The sequence below is a fragment of the Culex quinquefasciatus genome, chromosome 1 (assembly GCF_015732765.1).
Source record: "Culex quinquefasciatus strain JHB chromosome 1, VPISU_Cqui_1.0_pri_paternal, whole genome shotgun sequence".
NCBI classification, from domain to species: Eukaryota; Metazoa; Arthropoda; class Insecta; order Diptera; family Culicidae; genus Culex; species Culex quinquefasciatus.
In genome coordinates this window covers 58,303,458-58,326,002 of record NC_051861.1, presented here as the reverse complement: position 1 = coordinate 58,326,002, position 22,545 = coordinate 58,303,458, and the positions used below count along the sequence as shown (strand labels likewise).

At 41.3% G+C, this 22,545-nt stretch overlaps 2 protein-coding genes across 3 annotated transcripts in view; both read left to right on the top strand.

Annotated features, from left to right (window-relative positions):
* The window catches only part of LOC6048541 (methylthioribose-1-phosphate isomerase), a 168,926-nt gene that overhangs the window by 137,943 nt on the left and 8,438 nt on the right, over positions 1-22,545 (top strand). The window contains exons 2-7 of one of the 2 annotated variants that reach the window (XM_038253638.1): positions 16,533-16,896; positions 19,291-19,345; positions 19,424-19,659; positions 19,721-19,876; positions 20,011-20,063; positions 20,134-20,499. In XM_038253638.1, the coding sequence (XP_038109566.1) occupies positions 16,533-16,896; positions 19,291-19,345; positions 19,424-19,659; positions 19,721-19,876; positions 20,011-20,063; positions 20,134-20,499 (1,230 nt within the window). The remainder of the gene's footprint in view (positions 1-16,532; positions 16,897-19,290; positions 19,346-19,423; positions 19,660-19,720; positions 19,877-20,010; positions 20,064-20,133; positions 20,500-22,545) is intronic. The other variant, XM_038253649.1, reaches the window with a different exon arrangement.
* Positions 180-3,109, top strand: LOC119766951. The gene is made up of 2 exons (XM_038253662.1): positions 180-1,841; positions 2,074-3,109. Exons 1-2 carry the CDS (start codon positions 1,787-1,789, stop codon positions 3,021-3,023), a joined length of 1,005 nt encoding a protein of 334 aa, XP_038109590.1. The 5' UTR covers positions 180-1,786; the 3' UTR covers positions 3,024-3,109.

The following is a 22,545-nucleotide window of genomic DNA, read 5'->3' as shown; positions in this document are numbered from 1 at the left end:
AAATAAAAAAGAAAACCAAAAAGTAAAAACAAGAATAAGAAGAAGCAGCTGTCAAAACTAATCCGTCCATTCCGTTTCGATTCCGTTTGAATTCCGCTTGAACCGATTTGCGGCGAAAACTCAAACGGAACCGGTTGTTGCGTTTGAAACGGAATGCGTTTTAGAATCTAAAACGAACACTGTTTAGAATTCGAATCGAACTTTTTTCGCTCAAGCGGAATTCTAAACGGAATTCAAACGGAACGTGCTGAGTGGGAAGGATTGACAGAAGTCTGGTTGGCGGAAATACCGTAGATGACTTGCAAAGTCAAGAACCGGGATTCGGTCTATTTGCCCGAAGGACCCGTAACCAGACAGACCGGCCTAGAAGTCTGTCGGACAGCAGGTAATTGCCGCCGTAAAACCAAGTGTGACCCAGTACTAATGTGATTCTAATGTGATTCCGTGATATTTCAGCTAAGCTCGCATACGATCCACTCGATGTCCCAATGGTTGATCTCAAACGTTTGGCCAAGCCCCCCATCGCTGCCAGATCCGCGCCGCCGATTTTGTGCCAGTTCGCCATTCGCAACGAGAGAAATGCCTTCTACAGCAAGTACCTCAGCCTAAGGAACCTCAACCTCGAGCACATCGGCTTCAACAACAAGAACCGCATTTTCATCAATGAGAATCAAACCCCAAGATCGCGAAATCCATACTGCTGCTATCAAGCTGAAGAAAGAAGGTCGAATCCAGCAAGTGTTCAGCAGAGATGGAGTTGTCCACGTCAAGTCTAGAGGAGGTCCTGCTGAAGCTTGCTACACCGTTGAACACCTGAGATCCTGCAGCAAATAATCCCTTTCCAACAAGCTACTCTTTTTCCTTCCATTCTTCCCTTGTATCCAATCCCCAAAATTCCCCCATGTTTTCTTCCGTCCTAAAAGCAAAAAAAAAAGAAATGCAAAAAAAAATCAAAAAAAAACAAAAAAAAAATTAACAAAATAAAAAAACGCAAAAAAAATACAAAAAAATAACTATTAAAAAGTCCGTAGGTGACACAAGCCAAGTGTCGCTGAGATAGAGGACTCAGCCGTAGGAGAAACCCGACTCCTTGTGGGTCGGTCGCCTGACCTACAATGCGTCCTGCGGTCACTCCGTAGGGGTGCGCAGGACGTGGTAGGTTAAGTGGTTACTCCGTAGGGGCGAGCTGAACCCCCGAGCCAGTGGAGGCCACTGACGGCTGTTCCAAAACAAACCCTTTTCCCTTTACGCTTTTCTTTTTCCTTCCCCAAATTTCTCCTATGAATCCGTTTCCCAGTTATCCTTGACTCCATTGTCCTCTCCTAAAAGTAAAAAAAAAACCAAAAAAAAACCAAAAAAAACAAAAAAAAATCAAAAAAATCAAAAACCAAAAAAAAAAATTAAAAAAATCAAAAAAAAAAACGCAAAAATACAAAAAAACTATTAAAAGTCCGTAGGTGACACAAGCCAAGTGTCGCTGAGATAGAGGACTCAGCCGTAGGAGAAACCCGACTCCTTGTGGGTCGGTCGCCTGACCTACAATGCGTCCTGCGGTCACTCCGTAGGGGTGCGCAGGACGTGGTAGTAAAAACCTAACCTCTGAGTGAGTTATTGCCAGCACCATTCACTAGTTTTTTTGGAGGAGTTCTTTGATATGTTTCTATGCTTTTTCAATTTAAAAATTATAGTTTTAGTTTTAGAATTAAGTTTATTTTCTCGAATGTTGAATCTGATTCTGTTGTTGTGTACAGGTTAGGTTTGCGCCTTCCTTTGATTTACCTTTATAATGGCTAGTTCAACAACTGGAAATGTCTCAGCTAACCAATATATAACAAGAGCTGGTGTAAATGCTGTGGGTCTCGTGGCGCAGGGGTAGCGGCTTCGGCTGCCGATCCCGATGATGCTATGAGACGCGGGTTCGATTCCCGCCTTATCCCCTAAGCTTCTATCGGATGGTGAAGTAAAACGTCGGTCCCGGTTTCTCCTGTCTCGTCAGAGGCGCTGGAGCAGAAATCCCACGTTAGAGGAAGGCCATGCCCCGGGGGGCGTAGTGCCAATAGTTTCGTTTTTTTGTTGTAAATGCAATCTTTGATAATACTAAACTAAACATTTGTCAAATCAACGTACAAAGCTTGTGTGCAAGAAATTTAGTTAAACTTGAAGAATTAAGACGAGTTTTCAAGGATAGTAAAGCGGATGTTGTTTGTTTTACTGAAACATGGCTTGATACCTCCATTACTGATTCTTTAATCGCAATTGATGGTTACAACTTGATACGAAATGATCGTAATAGACACGGAGGTGGCATTTGCGTTTATTACAGAGAAGGCCTTCAATGCAGAGTTGTCGAAAAATCAAAATCCGTACGTGAGACTAGTTCTACCGAATTTTTGTTACTTGAAATTGAATGTCTCAATGATAAATTGTTAATGGGAGTCTATTACAATCCCCCAACTGTTGATTGCTCTGAAATTCTTTCTGCACAAATTTCAAAATACTCAATGAAATATAAAGCTTGCTTCCTAATAGGAGATTTTAACACCGATCCAAATAGATCTGGCGCGAAATCAAAGCGCTTCAATGATGTTTTAAGTGGACTAGCTTTTCATTTTGCTAATAGGGAACCAACATATTTCTATCAAACAGGATGCTCTCTTCTTGATCTACTATTAACTGATTCCCCAAATCAAATTTCTAAATTCAACCAAGTCTCCATGCCAGGCATTTCTCATCATGATCTAATCCTAGCTTCACTTGAATTTTCTTTTACCATACCTGAAAATCGTTCTTATTATCATGACTATAATAATATTAATTATGCTGAATTAAATGAAGCCTTCAGCAGAATAAATTTGGCAAACTTTTTAAATTGTGCTGAGCCAGATATACTTTTAGAATTTTTCAATGTAAATATGCTAAATATATTTACGCAATTTGTTCCTTTAAAGGAGTTCAAAGAACGCAAAAATCCATGGTTCAATGCAGTCATTGAAAAGGCCATGATTGATAGAGATCTATCCTGAGCAATTCCATCTCAAATCAGGAATTTTTCTGGTACTTTTGTACCCGACCCTCTCCGATTTCAATAAAACTTTGTAGACATGTTATCCTAGGCCTATATAAGCCATTTTTGCGTATACAGAGCCAATTGTACTCGAAAATAACATTTGAGCAGGGCGTAAGTTATTTAGATATTTTTGTATTCTGTAATTTAAAAATGACTGTAACTCGAAGGCGTTGCATCGTACCAAAAAGTGGTCAAAGACAAACTTGTAGGAAATTGGACGGGCTTTCTGAAAAAAATACACTGAAAGAAAAATACACGCCACTTCTATGGGATTTTTAAATTTTTATGTTTAAAAGTTAATTTTTAAGGTGAAGTCACGATTTTTTTTTCGTTCAAATTTTTTGAGGAAATAGCCTAAAATGTGACAAAAAGACTCACGAAAAATGCAGGATGGTATGTCTCTCCTAAAAAAATACAATAATCATTTACTAAAACTGTTTTTTTGAAAAGTGGTCTAAACGTCAAAATTTTCAAAAACCAATCCAGCGTTTTAAGCGAAAATGGCGTTCGAATGGTGAACGCCCGAAATGTCAAAATCACGCAGTGGTACCAACATTACAAAAAAAAATGCCATGGCATGACAGCCGCATTTTTTTCTAATGTTGGTGCTACTGCGCGATTTTGACATTTCGGACGTTCAACATTCGAACGCCATCTTCGCTTAAAAACCTGGATACCAATAGTGTCTCCATATTGACCACTGTCCCAAGTCCAATCCTTGCGAAGTTACAGCGGTTTTAAAAATAAAAATGTTGAAAAAAACAGCTTTTTTGGTGGTTTTTGGCATTTTCTATATGACAGACTTGATTTTTCAGTCTCGAAAATATTTTTACCGGAAAGCTCGTCCAATTTCCTATAAGTTTGCCTTTGACAGCTTTTCAATTTGACTCGTTTTAATATTTACGTAGGATGATTTACCTTCCAGATTTTACCACACTGAAAAAAATATTCTGTTTTCAGTTATGTGCAATGTAATTAAGCTTATATCCGTAAGCTCATGCATCCAATTGAAAAGCTGTCAAAGGCAAACTTATGGGAAATTGGACGAGCTTTCCGGTAAAAATATTTTTGAGACTGAAAATGCAAAAAACCACCAAAAAAGCTGTTTTTTCAACATTTTTATTTTAAAACCGCTGTAACTTCGCAAGGATTGGACTTGGGACAATGGTCAATATGGAGACTTTTATGTAAAACTGTCTGGAGAATCGATTCCCATTATCGGTGTTTGAAAATTTTGACGTTTAGACCACTTTTTAAAAAAACAGTTTTAGTGAATGATTTTTGTATTTTTTTAGGAGAGACATACCATCCTGCATTTTTCGTGAGTCTTTTTGTCACATTTTAGGCTATTTCCTCAAAAATTTTGAACGAAAAAAATCGTGACTTCACCTTAAAATTAACTTTTAAACATAAAAATTGAAAAATCCCATAGAAGTGGCGTATTTTTCTTTCAATGTATTTTTTCAGAAAGCCCGTCAATTTCCATCAAGTTTGTCTTTGACCACTTTTGGTACGATGCAACGCCTTCGAGTTACAGTCATTTTAAATTACAGAATACAAAATATCTAAATAACTTACGCCATTCTCAAATGTTATTTTCGAGTACAATTGGCTCTGTATACGCAAAAATGGCTTATATAGGCCTAGGATAACATGTCTACAAAGTTTTATTGAAATCGGAGAGGGTCGGGTACAAAAGTACCAGAAAAATTCCTGATTTGAGATGGGATTGCTCTCCTATATGAACTGGAAACGTAGCAAATCCATTGAAGACAAAAATCATTTCAAAATTTTAAGAAATAGAGTAAACTCTTTAATCGAAAAAGCTAAATCTGATCATAGCAATCGCATTCTCAACACAAATGTTCCAAGTAAAAAACTATGGAGTAATATTAAAAACTTAGGAATAGCAAGTAAAACTAAATCTCCAGTTGTCTGCAACAGCTCAGTTGAAAATATTAACCAATATTTCTCTTCAAACTTGTCGCCTTCTCAAGGTGATTTTAACTCTAATTTAGCCGCTGTGGATGGTTTTCATTTCCGCGCTGTTGAAGACTATGAAATAGTGAATGCAATCTCTTCAATTACTTCTAATGCTACTGGATTGGATTTCAGGGCATTGTTTTGCAGGAGGAATCCGTCCACCGGTGGACGGATTGCAGGGTTTTGTTTTGCAGGAAGACGGATTTCTGGGCATTGTTTTGCAGGAAGATTCTGTGCACCGATGGACGGATTGCCTGGCCAAGTTGACAAGAGGAACTGGTCCACCGGTGGATGGATTTCGGGGCATTGTTTTGCAGGAGGAATACGTCCACCGGTGGACGGATTTCTGGGCATTGTTTTGCAGGAGGAATCCGTCCACCGGTGGCCTGATTTCTGGGCATTGTTTTGCAGGAGGATTCCGTGCATCGTTGGACGGATTGCTTGCCTAAATTTTGCTTAAATTTCTTAAATTCCAAAATTTCTAAAATTTCTAAAAAAAAATTAAAATTTTCTTAAACTTATAAATTTTAAAAAAATTTCAAAGTTTTCTTAAATTTCAAAGTTTTCTAAAATTTTTCTAATTTCTAAAGTATAAAAAATATATAAAATGTCTTTACTTACTTTAATTTCTTCAATTCCTTTAATTTCTAAATATTTATAATTTCCTGAATATCTTAAATTTCTAAAATTTCTAAAATTTCTAAAATTTCTAAAATTTCTAAAATTTTTAAAATTTCTAAAATTTCTAAAATTTCTAAAATTTCTAAAATTTCTAAAATTTCTAAAATTTCCAAAATTTCTAAAATTTCTAAAATTTCTTAAATTTCTTAGATTTCTTAAGTTTCTTAAATTTCTAAAATTTCTAAAATTTCCAAAATTTCTAAAATTTCTAAAATTTCTAAAATTTCTAAATTTTCTAAAATTTTTAAAATTTCTAAAATTTCTAAAATTTCTAAAATTTCTAGAATTTCTAAAATTTCTAAAATTTCTAAAATTTCTAAAATTTCTAAAATTTCTAAAATTTCTAAAATTTCTAAAATTTCTAAAATTTCTAAAATTTCTAAAATTTCTAAAATTTCTAAAATTTCTAAAATTTCTAAAATTTCTAAAATTTCTAAAATTTCTAAAATTTCTAAAATTTCTAAAATTTTTAAAATTTTTAAAATTTCTAAAATTTCTAGAATTTCTAAAATTTCTAAAATTTCTAAAATTTCTAAAATTTCTAAAATTTCTAAAATTTCTAAAATTTCTAAAATTTCTAAAATTTCTAAAATTTCTAAAATTTCTAAAATTTCTAAAATTTCTAAAATTTCTAAAATTTCTAAAATTTCTAAAATTTTAAAATTTCTAAAATTTCTAAAATTTCTAAAATTTCTAAAATTTCTAAAATTTCTAAAATTTCTAAAATTTCTAAAATTTCTAAAATTTCTAAAATTTCTAAAATTTCTAAAATTTCTAAAATTTCTAAAATTTCTAAAATTTCTAAAATTTCTAAAATTTCTAAAATTTCTAAAATTTCTAAAATTTCTAAAATTTCTAAAATTTCTAAAATTTCTAAAATTTCTAAAATTTTCATAATTTTGAAAATTTTGAAAATTTTGAAAATTTCGAAAATTTCTTAAATTTTTTTTTAATTTTTAAAGTTTCTTTAATTTTTTTAATTCCTTAAATTTCTTAATTTTTTTATAATTTCTTTAATTTTTAAATTTCTTCAATTGGGTCCTAAAATGAAGCTTAGATTGCTGATATTATTGTTTACAGCGATAAAGCTTATTTTTTAGAGTACTGTTTAGAGTTGAGAAGTAAATATTTTGGATTAAAGCAAGAACACAATTTGTTGTTTAAAGTTAGTTATATTTGAGTAGGGCGAACCTATTTTTGGGTTTACGTTTTTCTTATTGGATTCACGAACACATACAAACGGGTGTGGAACAGAGGGTACGGGAGAAGTTGAATTTGGTGAGAAGATTAGTCGGAATAAAGACTTAGAGACAACACGTCACCTGTTTCGAGTCTATCCTTTTTTTTTGCCTATCCGAAACCGAAAGTCGGTCCGTAATTCGCGGTTCGGGTTTGGCCGTCGGAAACTCCGCCTGCCACGGTTCGCTGGGAGCAAGTTCCAGAACAAATTAATGGTGCCGAAACCCGGGAGTTGAAACTCCACGTCGTCGGAATCCGGGTTGCACGTGGTACGAGTTCGGAGTTGTGGCCACGTTTTTCTCGCTGGATTTGTCGCGGTGACCAATTGGACACCGGTTTTCTCGTCGTGGCCAGCAGCTCGATCGTCCGCCGCAGGATTCAACCAACTTTCGAGAACTTCCAGTCGAAGCCGTAGCAGTTTGGAGTCGAAGGCGTAGCAGTTTGGAGGTTAGGCGAAGCAGGGTAGCAGTTTGGAGGTTAGGCGAAGCACGTGTTTGTAGAGAAGCCGATGGCCGGAAGAGGCAGTCGAAAGAAGGCCACGCCGAAGGCGGCGGCGCAGTCCGGCGGTCTGCAGCATCGAACCCTGTTGAGGAAGCGCAGTAACATTTTGGGCTCTGCTAACTTGATTCAGGACTTTCTTACCAATTTCCGAGATGATCAAGTAACCCAAATTCCGCTGCGGATTCAGCGCTTGGATGAACTTTGGGAACGGTTCGAAGACGTGCAAGACGAGATTGAGGTTATCGAAGGTGCTGAGGATGACTATTCGCAGCAGCGTCAACAGTTCCACGACCAATACTTTGTGCTTAAGGCGGCCCTCGCGGACAAGATCCCGGAGCCCGCTGTCGTCGTTCCCGTGCCTGCCCCGCTCGCCCACCATGCTGCTGGGAACCAGATATCTGTCAAGCTGCCGGAGATTAAGCTGCCGGATTTCTTCGGGGAGTACGAAGAATGGACCGAGTTCCGAGATATATTCAAGTCCCTAATCCATGCGAACATGCAGTTGACCGCTATACAAAAACTGCACTATCTGCGCAGCTCGTGCAAGGGTCATGCTTCGCGACACATCGCGGGACTGGAACTCAACGCCGACAACTACGAAATAGCGTGGAACATTTTGTGGGATCGTTACGAGAACAAAACCTATCTCGTAAAACAACACCTGTCGGCCATGTTTCGAATCCCTTCTCTTCGGAAGGAATCAGCAGCTAACCTCTCGGACCTTGCAGACGAGTTTAATCGCCACGTGGGAATTTTGGACAAGCTCGAGTCTGCGGACGCCCACTGGAACTCTCTGCTAGTCGAACGTTTGAGCAGCTTGTTGGATGAAAAATCCCGCATGGAGTGGGAATCGGAGTGTAAGGACAAGGTGGCCCCCACCTACCAAGAACTCCTCGATTTCATTCACAAACGTTCTCGTTTGCTCCGGTTGTGCAAACCCAATCTCGAATCCTCCAGTAGCCTGAGCAAACCAACGAAGGCCAAGCAATCCTCCTCCCATGTTGCTTCCGAACACGTGCCCAAATGTGTGCAGTGCAAGCAGGCTCACCAGCTGATCGAGTGCGAGGCGTTCCTTCAACTGTCACCAAAGCAGCGGCTCGAGTTGGCGAAGGAGAAGCGCCTTTGCATCAACTGCTTGAAGGGAGGACATATGGCGAAGGAGTGCAAGCGTGGCAGCTGCAGAACCTGTGCGAAGAAACATCACACGCTGCTGCACCTGCCTCCACTGAAACCAGCAGCAGCAGAGGACGATCTAGCCACTTCGCAGTCATGCACTGCCGTATGTTCGCCGCCTGTTGCCACGCAGGCCACAATTTCGCGCGCGGTCTCGTTAGCACCACCGTCGGTGCAGTCGCGTACCTCGTCGCAGACACTCGCGTCGTTTTCGAATTCGGTCGTCTCCCCGTCGCCAGTGTTAACCGATCGCATCGGTTCTGAACCACTCCAAATTGCCCCGCAAGTCGCCCCGCCGTTTTCCGCCCAAGCGAGCAAGCCTGCAGACACCACCGTGTTTCTCGCAACTGCTGTCATCCGCGTCCTGGACGTACATGGCCGTTACCAGCAGGCAAGAGCTCTGCTCGACAGCGGCTCCCAGTCAAACTTTGTGTCTGAATCGCTGTGCCAGAAGTTGGGATTGAAACGCACACGAATCAATCTGCCGATCTGCGGAATTGGCCAAGCCACCGTGAACGTGCACTACAGTGTGCAGTTGGCTTTTGCATCTCGTTTCGCCAAATATGAACGTGAACTGACCTGTTTGGTGCTACCCAAGCTCACCGTGTGCTTGCCGAGTCGACACGTCGACGTCTCTCGTTGGTCGATCCCCTAATTTGCCTCTCGCTGATCCCCAATTTAACATTCGCCAGGGGGTTGATCTGATAATTGGCGCTGAACTGTTCTTCGACCTGCTCGAAAGTAACCAGATTCTTCTCGCTGACGACCTCCCACTCCTGCAGAAGACGCAACTCGGTTACGTGATTTCCGGCAAGTGTTCCTCGTTGTCGACAGCCCCGCTGGTATGCCACCTCGCCACAGAAGAGGATCTCAACGCTAAACTTGAACGCCTGTGGGAGGTCGAGAATTTCGACGTCGGCAAGGTGCTGACACCGGAACAACAGCTGGTCGAGGACCACTTCAAGCGTACCGTCTCAAGGAGCAACGACGGGCGGTACATGGTGCGGCTCCCACTGCGAGAAGAACTGGTTTCGCTAATCCCAAACTCGTACGCCACGGCGGAGCGGCGATTTTTGGCCATGGAAAAACGACTGTCGGCTGATGAGCACCTCAAGGAGGAGTATCAGCGTTTTATGGATGACTACGAGCGGCTAGGGCATATGGAGAAGTGTTCACGCGTCGCGGGCCCGCAGTTCTTCCTCCCCCACCATGCCATCCAACGTCCTGGAAGCAGCACCACCAAAACGCGCGTGGTGTTCGATGGTAGCGCCAAAGGGTCTGGAAGGTTCTCGCTGAACAGCATTCTGCACACTGGGCCAACGGTGCAACCACCGCTGCTGTCGACTATCCTGAACTTTCGGCTGCCAAAATTCGCCTTCACAGCTGACGCTGAGAAGATGTTCAGACAAGTCTGGGTTCACCCGGAGGACAGAAAGTGGCAACAAATCATCTGGCGCAAGAACCCGACCGAAACCCTGCAGATTTACCAACTAAAGACGGTGACCTACGGTTTGGCCAGTTCTCCGTTTCACGCAGCCCGTGTGCTGAACCAGCTCGCTGAGGACGAAGGCCATCGATATCCAATTGGAGCGCAGATCGTGGGAAAGCGGTTTTACGTCGATGACGTACTGGCGGGGGCGGATACTCTCGAGGATGCAGACGAAGCTTGCCATCAGGTGCGAGAGCTGTTCCAGCTGGCCGGGTTCTCTTTGAGGAAGTGGAGTGCATCGCATCCCGACATCCTGCAGCGCATCCCACAAGACCTCTGGGAAAGCAGCCCCACGAAGGAGATCGGCGAGCCGGATTTTGCCAAGGCACTTGGGTTGCTGTGGGACCCGCGTGCCGACTGTTTTCGCTTCAAGATTCCCACTTTCCCCGAGCTGGCCGTAACAACAAAGCGCATCGTGGTGTCGGAAATGGCTCAACTCTTCGATCCTGCTGGGTGGATGGGCCCAGTGCTGATGAGCGTGAAAATCTTCGTGCAACACCTTTGGGCCACCAACAAGGGTGGGACGACCCACTCTCTCCAGAAGACGATCGGTGGTGGAAGGACTTCCGCCGCGAAATTCCTATGCTGCAACAAGTGGAAGTGCCAAGACGCGTCATCGGGAACACTACTCGGAACTACAAGCTTCACTGTGTGTGTGACGCCTCAACCAAGGGTACGGTTGCTCAGTCTACGTTGTGGGGCCGGACGAAAAGGGAAAAATGCAGAGCCGGCTTTTGATCTCGAAGTCCCGTGTTGCACCGGTCTGCGGTCAAACCGTTCCCCGCCTGGAGCTGTGCGCTGCCCTACTTGGAGCGGAGCTGGTCAATCTACTGTTGGAAACTACTGACTTCGTCGGACCAGTGACCTTTTGGAGTGATTCGACGGTCGTTCTGCACTGGCTGCGGAGCCCACCTGTAACCTGGAAGGTGTTCGTGTCGAATCGGATTGCGGAGATACAGCGGCTCACCAAGGACGATACGTGGCGGCACGTGCCCACGGAGATGAACCCAGCGGACCTCATCTCGAGGGTTTGCGCCCCAGCCAGCTTTTGGATCAACCGCTGTGGTGGTACGGCTGTTCGTTTTTCACCAACCTCAACGAGCCGTGGCCCCCAGTAATGCCGACCCTCAGCCTGGCAGCCCTTGCAGAAATGGACCTGGAGCGACGACAAAGCGTAGCATTGGTGGCCACCAGACCGGACGAGTCCATTTTTGAGCGGCAATCGGAACTTGGCAAGCTGCTGAAACTCGTGGCCTGGTGCAACCGGTTTTGCCAGAACGCTCGGCGACCGGAAGAAGAGCGGCTGTCGGGCAAGTTGGAGCCGAGCGAAGTGGACGGGGCGCTGAAGCTTCTTGTGCGGGCCGCACAGAGAACCTCGTTCCCGAAAGAGATCCAGGAGTACGAGAAGCACGGAAACCAAGGGACCTCGTCGGTGCCACGTGAGCCTAAATCTCCACTGAAGAACTTGAACCTGTTCCTCGACCCCCAAGGAATTTTGCGCATCCACAGCCGTCTGTCGAATCGTGATGTTGCCTACGACTCAAAATACCCGATGCTGTTGCCGGCCAAGCACAAGTTGAGTACATTAATCGCCAGATCTTTACACTTGCAGACGGCACACTCTGGACCATCCGCTCTGCTTGCAACGATTCGACAAAGATTTTGGCCGCTACGAGGACGCGACTTGGTACGTCGCGAGGTGAAAAGCTGTATCACCTGTTTTCGGTGCCGCCCGCCAGTTCCTCAGCAACAAATGGCACCACTCCCGGCAGTTCGGACCACGCCTACTCGAGTGTTTGCCAACTCTGGACTGGACTACTGCGGGCCGTTTCTCGTGCGTCCGTTGTATGGGAGAGGTGCAAACGTGAAAATGTACGTTGCGGTTTTCGTGTGCCTGTCGGTGAAAGCGGTTCACCTCGAGGTCGTCCCCGACTTGACGACAACCGCGTGCATAAACGGGATCAAGCGCTTCGTCGGGCGCCGCGGCCGTCTGATCGAACTCCGGTGCGACAACGCGACTGCTTTCGTCGGTGCAGATCGCGAGTTGAAGGAGCTCCGTAAACGCTACCTTGAGCAGTTTCGTACGGCCGAGTGGGAGAATTACTGCCTGGACAGCGGGATCACCTTCCGATTCATTCCGCCGAGATCCCCACACTTCGGCGGCTTGTGGGAAGCCGGAGTGAAGTCCTTCAAGCACCACTTTCGGCGCATTTTTGGTGGAAGGTCCTGCACCGTGGACGAGTTGACTACCGCCGTAGTTCACATCGAGAGCATCCTGAACTCCCGCCCACTCACGCCTCTCACAGACCATCCGGACGACCTGGCTATCCTGACTCCTGGGCACTTTCTGATCGGGGAACCCATGTTCTCGATCCCAGAACCCGATTACACCAGTGCCCCGCTCAACCGAATCACTCGTCTGCAGGAAACGCGTCGCTCTGTCCAGGATTTCTGGAAGGTTTGGTCCAGGGATTACATCAGCCAACTCCACCAGCGGTCCAAGTGGAGAACCGCAACCAAGAACGTGCAAGAGGAGCCCTGGTGTTGCTCAAGTCCATAGACCTGCCACCGTTTCTGTGGAATGTCGGAAGAATCACCAAAACGTTTCCTGGCGCAGATGGACTGGTGCGAGTAGTCCTGGTGCGAACGGCTCATGGAGAGTACAAGCGCGCCGTCACCGAAGTTCGGGTTCTACCGATCGACCAACCGGCCGACGATGTCGAGGACAAGGCGGTTCCGGAGGCAGCCGAGAACGAGGAAGGAGACAAGCAGGAGGATCCAGATGCAGCTGAGAACGACGATGAAGGTGTCCAGGCGGTTCCAGAGACAGCGGGTTGAAAGGCGCTTTCAACGGCCCCCGGGATGTTTAGAGTTGAGAAGTAAATATTTTGGATTAAAGCAAGAACACAATTTGTTGTTTAAAGTTAGTTATATTTGAGTAGGGCGAACCTATTTTTGGGTTTACGTTTTTCTTATTGGATTCACGAACACATACAAACGGGTGTGGAACAGAGGGTACGGGAGAAGTTGAATTTGGTGAGAAGATTAGTCGGAATAAAGACTTAGAGACAACACGTCACCTGTTTCGAGTCTATCCTTTTTTTTTGCCTATCCGAAACCGAAAGTCGGTCCGTAATTCGCGGTTCGGGTTTGGCCGTCGGAAACTCCGCCTGCCACGGTTCGCTGGGAGCAAGTTCCAGAACAAGTACAATGACCCTTTGTACGACCACAAAGAGTTTAAAATGGATTTTTAAATAAATTTTGAAAAATTAACCTCGCGGTCCTTCTTGATAGAAAAGCTCCTACTTGACAGCTTGTTCCAAGGGGACCATAGTTAATCCATCGAAAAAATGTTGTCTTGTCAAAAAAAAATTTGCATTAAAATGAAAAAAAGTGATCAGAAATGGTTTTTAATCGTATTTTTTACCGTTGTACATAAAAATTGACATAGGGCTTTAGTACCCAATTTCCTAAATTACTAAATTATTTCTTTAATTTCTCATATTTCTTGAATTATTTATTTTTAAATTTCTAAAAACTTTAAATTACTTAAATACTTAATTACTTAAATACTTAAATTTTTTAAAATTCATAAAAATTTTCCAATTTTAAGTCCACTCTATAGAGAATTTGCAACTAAGCTAAAAGACACATGTCGCCACCTACAAATAGCGTAAACCTATGATTTTTTTAAAAATGTGTTTTTTCCTTCATAATCAACATTTTTATTAAACTTATGCCGGATTCGGTTGAGAAAAATTATTTCCAACAATTTGGTGTACAACTTTCCAATATTTGTTTGATTTTTCTATGAGAAAACTGTAAATTTAGAAAAAGATAGAAATTTGGACTATTTGGCAAGAAAGTCTGTCAAAAATCAATAAAAATTGTTGAATATACGTTAACACATCTGTTATCAACTATAAAACTGTTTGTTTCATTGATATATATGGGGAAACTCATTTTTAGTGTTCCAAAACATGTTTTTTTTTAAAAAAGTCACAAATTTTTGCGCGCCTAAAAAATGATGTTCATTATTTTAAAGCAAAAAACATTTCTCGTCTTTTGCAACCAGTTTCATTAAGATTGATGCAGGGAACCATGAGAAATAAGCGATTTTGTTCTTCAATCCAGCAGAAAGAAATACGATTTTTGGCAAGTAACCTCATTTTGGCGCCACCTACATTTGAAACACAGTCGCGCTGCAAAACCTCAATTATCTCTCATCTTTTTTGCATGATTTTTCGCAACGAACATGAGGCAAATGGTTTTATTTAATTAAATTATGCGCTAGTCTAATCATACGCCTTTTTGAAAAAGATTTATTGAACAACATCAGCTTATTTCAAAAGTTATTCTGGAGTTCCGATCGCCACGCAATGCTGCTTTGTTTACGTTTGAATCTGTCATTTTCCATCCTTCGTTAACTTGCATGCAAGTGTTCCTTATTCCGGAAAGTCGATTTTGGGGTTGTGTCTAAACTAAATGAAGTAACGCAAGCCACGAGCATCGAGTTGGTTCGATGCTCGTGCTCTCGATGTCGTTGCACAATCCATGAAAATCCAGCCTTATAGTCAATCATTATTCGTTAGAGGCATTTCAACCTGGAATCTATTACCTTTAAGTATCAAAACAAGTATGTCTATACCTTATTTCAAGCGCAAACTCCTGGCCGAACTCAACAACCCGAATCAGTGATACATTTGAGAAAATGTGTAGTAAATTTGAGAAAATTAGCATTAATTTATTTAAGTTAAGTGAAATTGAATAACTCCATCACTAAGTGAATTCTCGCCACAATGTAATGAATTAAAAGGCAAGTGCCTTATATTACATGAATAAACAAACAAATAATAATAATAATAATAATAATAATAATAATGTGTCCTGTGAAAAGGACCCCTCAATGCACAGTGGTTCAAAAGGCTGTTTTGACGAACTTAATTGTTTAGAGCAAAAAGTAAGCATTTTCGTGCTTTGACATGTTCTACAACTATGTTCAGCGTTGTCATGACCTACTTTTGGTGAAATTTGTTTTTCAAAATACTCATCACAGCAGGCTATGGAATTTCTCTTTTGACAGTTAAGAGATAGAGCTTTGGTGTCTTCGGCAAAGTTGTAGGGCTGAAAATTTCCACAAACTTTGTCGAAGACGCCAAAGCTCTATCTTTGCGTTGAATACCAGTTTTGGAACCTTTTTCATAAATACCTGCCAAAAAACAGTTTTCTGACTAAAACTATGTTAAACTTTGATTTTAGACGATTACAATGTTCAGAAGAGTTGTTAGTAATATCAAAACAAACAACTTTGTCGAAGATGCCAAATTGATAGGAGCTATATGTTATGAGTTATAGCAAGATTTCGTGATAATTTAGCTAGTTTTCGAGCTCGGTATACAAAGCCTCGGGCAAATTTGTATTTGTAGGCCAGACTCTTGTGAAAATTTTGATGTATTGGAAGTCTATTTTTGAGGCTATCCAGTGTATTTTTGGGAATATCTCTGAAAAAAAAATCCCTTCCAAAATAGCTTATCGGCGAATCTAGACATCTAGTCATTGTCATAACGTTGGTGTTGCAAAGACAATAAATTATTTCAAACATTCATATTTATTAGCCAATAAGTTCCAAAGATAGACTTCCAATACATCAAAATTTTCACAAGAGTCTGGCCTACTGGTCTGGTCTGGTCCGAATAAATCGCAAAAATAGCTTATGTGCCTTAAATGTGTCCTAAATGCATTTAAATAGTCATCAAAAATAAAATAAATTAAAATGCTTGGAAATCTATGACCGTAAACCTTCGGACGAATGATTCACCCGACATTTTGTAGTGGAATAGTCATACTTGAAGCCTATTGTATGGGGTTTTGCCCAAATTTGCCCGAGGCTTTGTATACCGAGCTCGGAAACTAGCTAAATTATCACGAAATCTTGCTATAACTCATAACATATAGCTCCTATCAATTTGGCATCTTCGACAAAGTTGTTTGTTTTGATATTACTAACATTTCTTCTGAACATTGTAATCGTCTAAAATCAAAGTTTAACATAGTTTTAGTCAAAAAACTGTTTTTTGGCAGGGATTTATGAAAAAGGTTCCAAAACTGGTATTCAACGCAAAGATAGAGCTTTGGCGTCTTCGACAAAGTTTGTGGAAATTTTCAGCCCTACAACTTTGCCGAAGACACCAAAGCTCTATCTCTTAACTGTCAAAAGTTAGAAATTCCATAGCCTGCTGTGATGAGTGTTTTGAAAAACAAATTTCACCAAAAGTAGGCCATGACAACGCTGAACAAAGTTGTAGAACATGTCAAAGCACGAAAATGCTTACTTTTGCTCTAATCAATTAAGTTCGTCAAAACAGCCTTTTGAACCACTGTGCAATGTTTGACCCTTAGTGTCATCCCTGGTCGACGGAGTGCCGTCGAAGCCGGACGTTTCGGACGCTTCCGTGATGTCCCCGTGGAACCCAACAACCCCGATGTGTCCACGTCCTTGGTGCTCGATTACGGGCAATGTTCCGGCCAACCGTCAACACCGGCCGAAGACCCAATCCGTCACCATTTTGGGTGGAGCACAGGACGTTCGGACGGGTCCACCAGAAGCCGCGCGCATCAACCGCTACCGAGTTCCAGGATCGGGAACCGTGATCCGTGTAAGCGACCGAAGGTCGCGTAACCATCATCCGGAGGAGATTGCTGGAAGGAGGAGAATCTGGGAGATCGTCGAGCTGCTGGGGCCCCAAGAAACCGGAAGGAACAGGTCAGATAGATAATAAGAAAGTGGGAAAGTTGAGGATAGGAAAGGGGTAGGAAGTTAGTAGGAGGAAGTGGGAAAATAAAAGTGTGCACAAAAGTTAAATAAAGTGGTGTTTCGTTTGGTACCGTAAACTGGGGTCAATCGGGACACATGGGGCGAATTGGGACAGCAGTTTTAACCATGTTGGAGCACAATATTTTGATTTTTCTGGTTGGTTTCGGTTAGAACAGACTCAGGCCAACAAAATGTGTACATCCATTTCCAAATTTAAAAGCTTTAAGTGCTCTAGAAACTGCTGTCCCTATTCAGACTGTAGTCCCGATTCACCCCAGATTACGGTAGCTCAAGTGTTTTCCTGTGTCCGATTAGTCTAGTGTGGATAAGCGTGCCGACCTTGAGGTGTTTTTGTAGAGTCCCTGTATAGATGAAGGTCTCGGCTAAACCGAAAGTTACAAAGTTGCATCGGATAAACTGTTTTTGACTGCGGGAGGGAGTGCGTTTCAATGCACTACTCCTCTGACGAACATAGTGCAACCGTATCCTGCTGTCCGATTCGCTGGTACGACCAAGTTCCGTAGACGTTGGCTTCGTGAAAGGATGAGTTTCTGGGAGAGTGCTGGTGGTGTTTGGGACGACAACAGGTTTCTCAAAAACAGACAGGATCGGTAAGCGAATAGGTTTAGCATCGGACATCCAACGAAGTTCTTTTGAAGGTGGCTCACGTGGTCGCGCCTCCGTAATCCGTAAACGTAGCGTACGCAGCAGTTCAGGGCCACGCGTAGTTGGTTGAACAGGCTCTACGAAAGACGGACAAAGAAAACGTCGGAGAACAGAAAGTGAGGCAGGACAAGGGCTTTGAACAGCTTCAGTTTTGTCGCCACGGGTGCAGTCGGTGTGCAGCTGTAGAGTGTGCGAAGGCCAGCATAGATTTTGCCACACTGCTGTGACACAAGACCGTCCCACTGCAGGTCGCTTTGAAAGATGAATCCTAGGTTGCTTGCACGCTCCGTCCATTGAATTTTCTTACCGTTCATTTCGATGCGCAGATCAGGAACCAGGGCAGCTCTTCACGCGAGTCCAGAGCAGCTTTGAAGGGATATTTGCGTCCAGGTAACCACCGAGAAACGTCTTTTTCGCCCGTTCAATGACTGAGTTCGCACGATTTCGCAGCGTTTTGTACGTACGTCGCTTCAGGTCCTTTACGTCCGACGCAGCAGTTCTCCAATCCTTGTACGCCAGGTTTCGTTCTAGAATTGCTCGTTGAACATCAGCTGTAAACCATCTATTCGGTGTATTGCGCCGAGAGTTCGTCCGAAGCGGAAAACAGGTGTCGTGCACTATTTTGAGTTGCAGTGGATTTGCTACAGAAAATGTTACATTTGATAACAGTTTATGCAGCAAGCTCATAGCTCAATTTTGCCCGCGTGTGAACATGTCAGCGATCTGCAGTTCTCACCAACACATATAATGCTGGCGCGTCCTCGAGCAACACTCCAGAGAGAACATTATGTTCGCGCTCTGTCCCTCACAATTCATCAAGTGTCCATGGCGCGGTGGTAGCGTGCTGAATCAGCAACCTAGAAGTTGATGGTTCAATCCTCGTTCTGTTAAGGGTTTTTTTTTGTGAAATACAATTAATCAGCCGTCGGTAATGTCGATAATTGTCGGTAACGGACAAAAATGTCATACCCCTATATCGCAAAAAATGCATGAGGACTAGGGTGCCCAGAATATGGGACGTTTTTTTCAAAACCTCGCTCCACAAGCTGATTATTGTTCCTTGAGCTAATTTAGGACTCTGGGCCAATCTGTGCAAAATCGGACAACGTTTACCCATTGATCTTGTATGAAAAAAATCGCAAAATGTATGAAAACCCCAATTTTCTTACGGTTCAGTCTGCACGGTGCGCTACTTCCATCCAAATATTCCCAAAAGTGAGATTCTCATTCAATTTCTTCAAAAGATACAGATTTTTTTATTTTCATTGCTGCCAAATTTGTATGGAGAACTATATGGACAAACTAATGATACAAAATTGCTTAGGCACCAAAAAAGTTTCAGACGGATTAAAAAAAAAATATTAAAATTAAAGAATAAAGACCGATTTTGTATAGAATTGCTTGGCTGTACAAACAAAAGTTATGTGAAAATAATCGAAAAAATCGATTTCGTGTCTTTGGCAAAGTTGTAGACAAATAACTTGAATCTCTCCTCTCCTAAGTCTCCTAAGTGTGAAGGTATGGCATAGAGAGAGGGCACCGAATACCTATATTTATACACTTAGAATTGTTTGCGTCCGCCTCGGGATTCGAATCGGCGACCTCTGGATTGTGAGTCCAGTGCGCAGTCGGATTAATTCTAATAGAGAAGTTTAATAAATTTGCGTTATTTTTCAGATACATCTCGATTGCAGGAGTAGAAGATGGTTGGAAAGTCATTAGTAAAATGCAGGTAAAAGTTCAATACATGATTTTTCATCGCACACATCTGTTCCTTACCCTTCCTAATATTTAACATATATTTTTTAAGGTTCGGGGAGCCCCCGCGATAGCGATCGTTGGGTGTTTGTCGCTGGCTGTTGAAATTTATAACGAAACATTTATAACAAAACAAATGTTCAAGCAGGAGATAGAAGGAAAATTAAACTATTTGGTATCGGCACGACCAACTGCTGTCAACATGAAATTAGCAGCGGATGATTTAATCGGTATGGTGAATGATTGGGTCGAAAAAAGTGTAATTTCTGTAACAGAAATCAAGGAAAGGTCTGTTAATATTAATTATTTTAACTGATGAATTTTGGGATACATTCATTGGTTTCTACAGATTCATTCATGAAATAGAGGCTATGCTCGAGAAAGACATTTCCAACAATATGGCAATAGGAACGTTTGGTGCCGAAAGAATCCTTAAAGATGTACCTTCTGGAAGTTCCCTTCAGCTCCTTACACATTGCAATACAGGATCACTAGCTACAGCAGGGTATGATGTTTAGTGTATAAAGGTTCAATTAGTTTCACACATCCTTATAATCGAATCGAACACACTGGTGTTCATATTAATTAAAATTATGAAGATTAATTTTTGTGAGTGTAAATTTTTTCCGGATTTTGCAGGTACGGCACTGCTCTTGGAGTAATTCGCAAAATTTTTGATCAAAACCGATTGGGTACATATTTTAACCATATTTTTTCATAAGAAACTTGGTCGATCCTTTATAACATTTTATGATGTTCCAGAACATGTATTTTGCACCGAAACCAGACCATACAATCAAGGAGCTCGTTTAACTGCTTACGAGTTTGTACATGATAAAATACCAGCAACTCTGGTTTTAGATAGCATGGTTGCCTCGCTTTTCAAGTCTCGAAAAATAGCAGCTGTAGTCGTAGGAGCTGACCGTGTTGCTTCCAATGGAGACACAGCTAACAAGATCGGAACATACCAAATTGCGGTGGTTGCAAAGCATCACGCTGTGCCTTTCTACGTAGCAGCGCCGAGCACGTCGATTGACTTTGAAATTTCCGAAGGAGATCGTATTGAAATTGAACAACGCCCGGATCGCGAAATGACACACATCGGAGAACATAGAATAGCAGCTCCAGGTTGGTAAAAGCATAGAATAGGTATAGGTAGGTACCTGTTCTATGGTAAAAGCTAGATAATTTAAATATTTGAAAAGAATACTGTATTCATTTGGTGCAGTGATGCTGATGGTTCAAATCAATAGCGTTTCAGTCAACGCTGTTGGTTGATAAAAACGCACTGTGTAGAGGATAGATTGATGTAACACTGAGTTAGGGAGGTAATAAAGTCGATATATATATATATATTACCTATAGGTAGGCAACGACCGGTAACCATCTAAGTCCCGAAGACATGATACATGGCTCGAGAAACCGATCAATCTGACTAAGCCTCTCTACATAATCGACCAACAAGGGCCCATAAAAGGTTGTTATTTGTGAAATTTCATATTATTTGATAAATTGTGTCTGCTCAATAAATGAACACTGTTTAATTTTTTAAATTAAATATGTCTTTATTGAACTTTCTTATAATAATTACATTTCATTTACATTCTAAGTGGTATGGCTAAATGCTCTTCATCTTTGTTATATTTTTCGTTTTATTATTAACTATTCACATTCATTTATTTACTTCAAATTGTTTTACATTTTTGCATTGAATCGAATACATTTGGGTAAAAAGAAAAAATCACTTCAACAACTAATCCTAACTTAAAACTAAAACACGTTAATTAATCCACCCTCGGATGGTTGGTGCCTTCCTCAAATTTAAAGGGTGCTATCCAAAATAGACACAAAAGGGCGGTGTTTTTCAGTGTTTTATCAATTTGACTAATTATTCATACCACTAGATTGGGTAGTCAGATCTTCATATTGCAGGGCACTTATGTACTTACAACTTATGATAGGGATCTCCAATCCATTTCGTGCTCATTGAAAAGGACTTTTAATTACCTATCCAAAGACTGGTCGCATGATGGATCCGGACAACGTTTTCATCAAAATATCTAAGATCCGGCCTACAAAAAGTGCATAAATAACACTTAAGTGCTTATAACTTTTGATAGGGTTATCAGATCTTCAATGGACTCGTTGGAAAGATCTTTCAAATACCTTTCTGAAAATGTATAGCATGACGGCCTTTCTTACAAAAACCACCCTTTTACAATCTTGCGAACTTAAGTCAAAACCGTTTTTTTATCATAACTTTTGAAGTACTTTACTAAACATAATGGTATGAAAATATGACCTATGGGACCTATAGACGGATCTAAATACACAAATCCAGATAAAATTGGTCAAGCCAGTTCCGAGAAAAGTGAGTAAGAAAAAAATCTACGTCCATCCACACACACAGACATTCAAATTTGATTCTGAGTCGATATGTATACGTGAAGGGCCTATTTAAGAAGCTCATTTTTCGAGTGAATTTATTGCCTTTCCTCCATGAGGTGAGGAAGGCAAAAACTAAATTCATTGTAATATTTAAAATCATTAGAACGAGTAAACTACGAACTGTATTATAAGATAAATCCTCCAAGCGTTCTTACTTGTTTCGCACGAGTTTTGCAACCACGCAATGTTGTTGTCATCTCGATGAAAATGTTCAGAAGTTCTTGTGGTGAAAATAGGTCACTACTGAGCAATTCTCTACGAAATCGGTCTTTTTTCTTCAATTTTAATATTTGTATTTTTTAATCCGACTTTTTTGGTGCCTTCGGTATGCCCAAAGAAGCCATTTTGCATCATCAGTTTGTCCATATCATTTTCCATACAAATTTGGCAGCTGTCCATACAAAAATGATGTATGAAAATTCAAAAATCTGTATCTTTTGAAGGAATTTTTGATCGATTTGGTGTCTTCGGCAAAGTTGTAGGTATGGATACGGACTACACTGGAAAAAAATAATACACGGTGAAAAAAAATTGGTGATTTTTTTATTCAACTTTTTATCACTAAAACTTGATTTGCAAAAAAACACTATTTTTAATTTTTTTTATTTTTTAATATGTTTTAGAGGACATAAATTGTAAACTTTTCAGAAATTTCAGGTTGTGCAAAAATCATTGACCGAGTAATGAATTTTTTAATCAATACTGATTTTTTCAAAAATCGAAATT

Coding starts and splice junctions, on each gene's coding strand:
- LOC119766951 (XM_038253662.1), top strand. CDS start 1,787: ATGGCTAGTTCAACAACTGGAAATGTCTCAGCTAACCAATATATAACA. Junction 1,842..2,073: donor CCAATATATAACAAGAGCTG/GTGTAAATGCTG, acceptor TTCGTTTTTTTG/TTGTAAATGCAATCTTTGAT.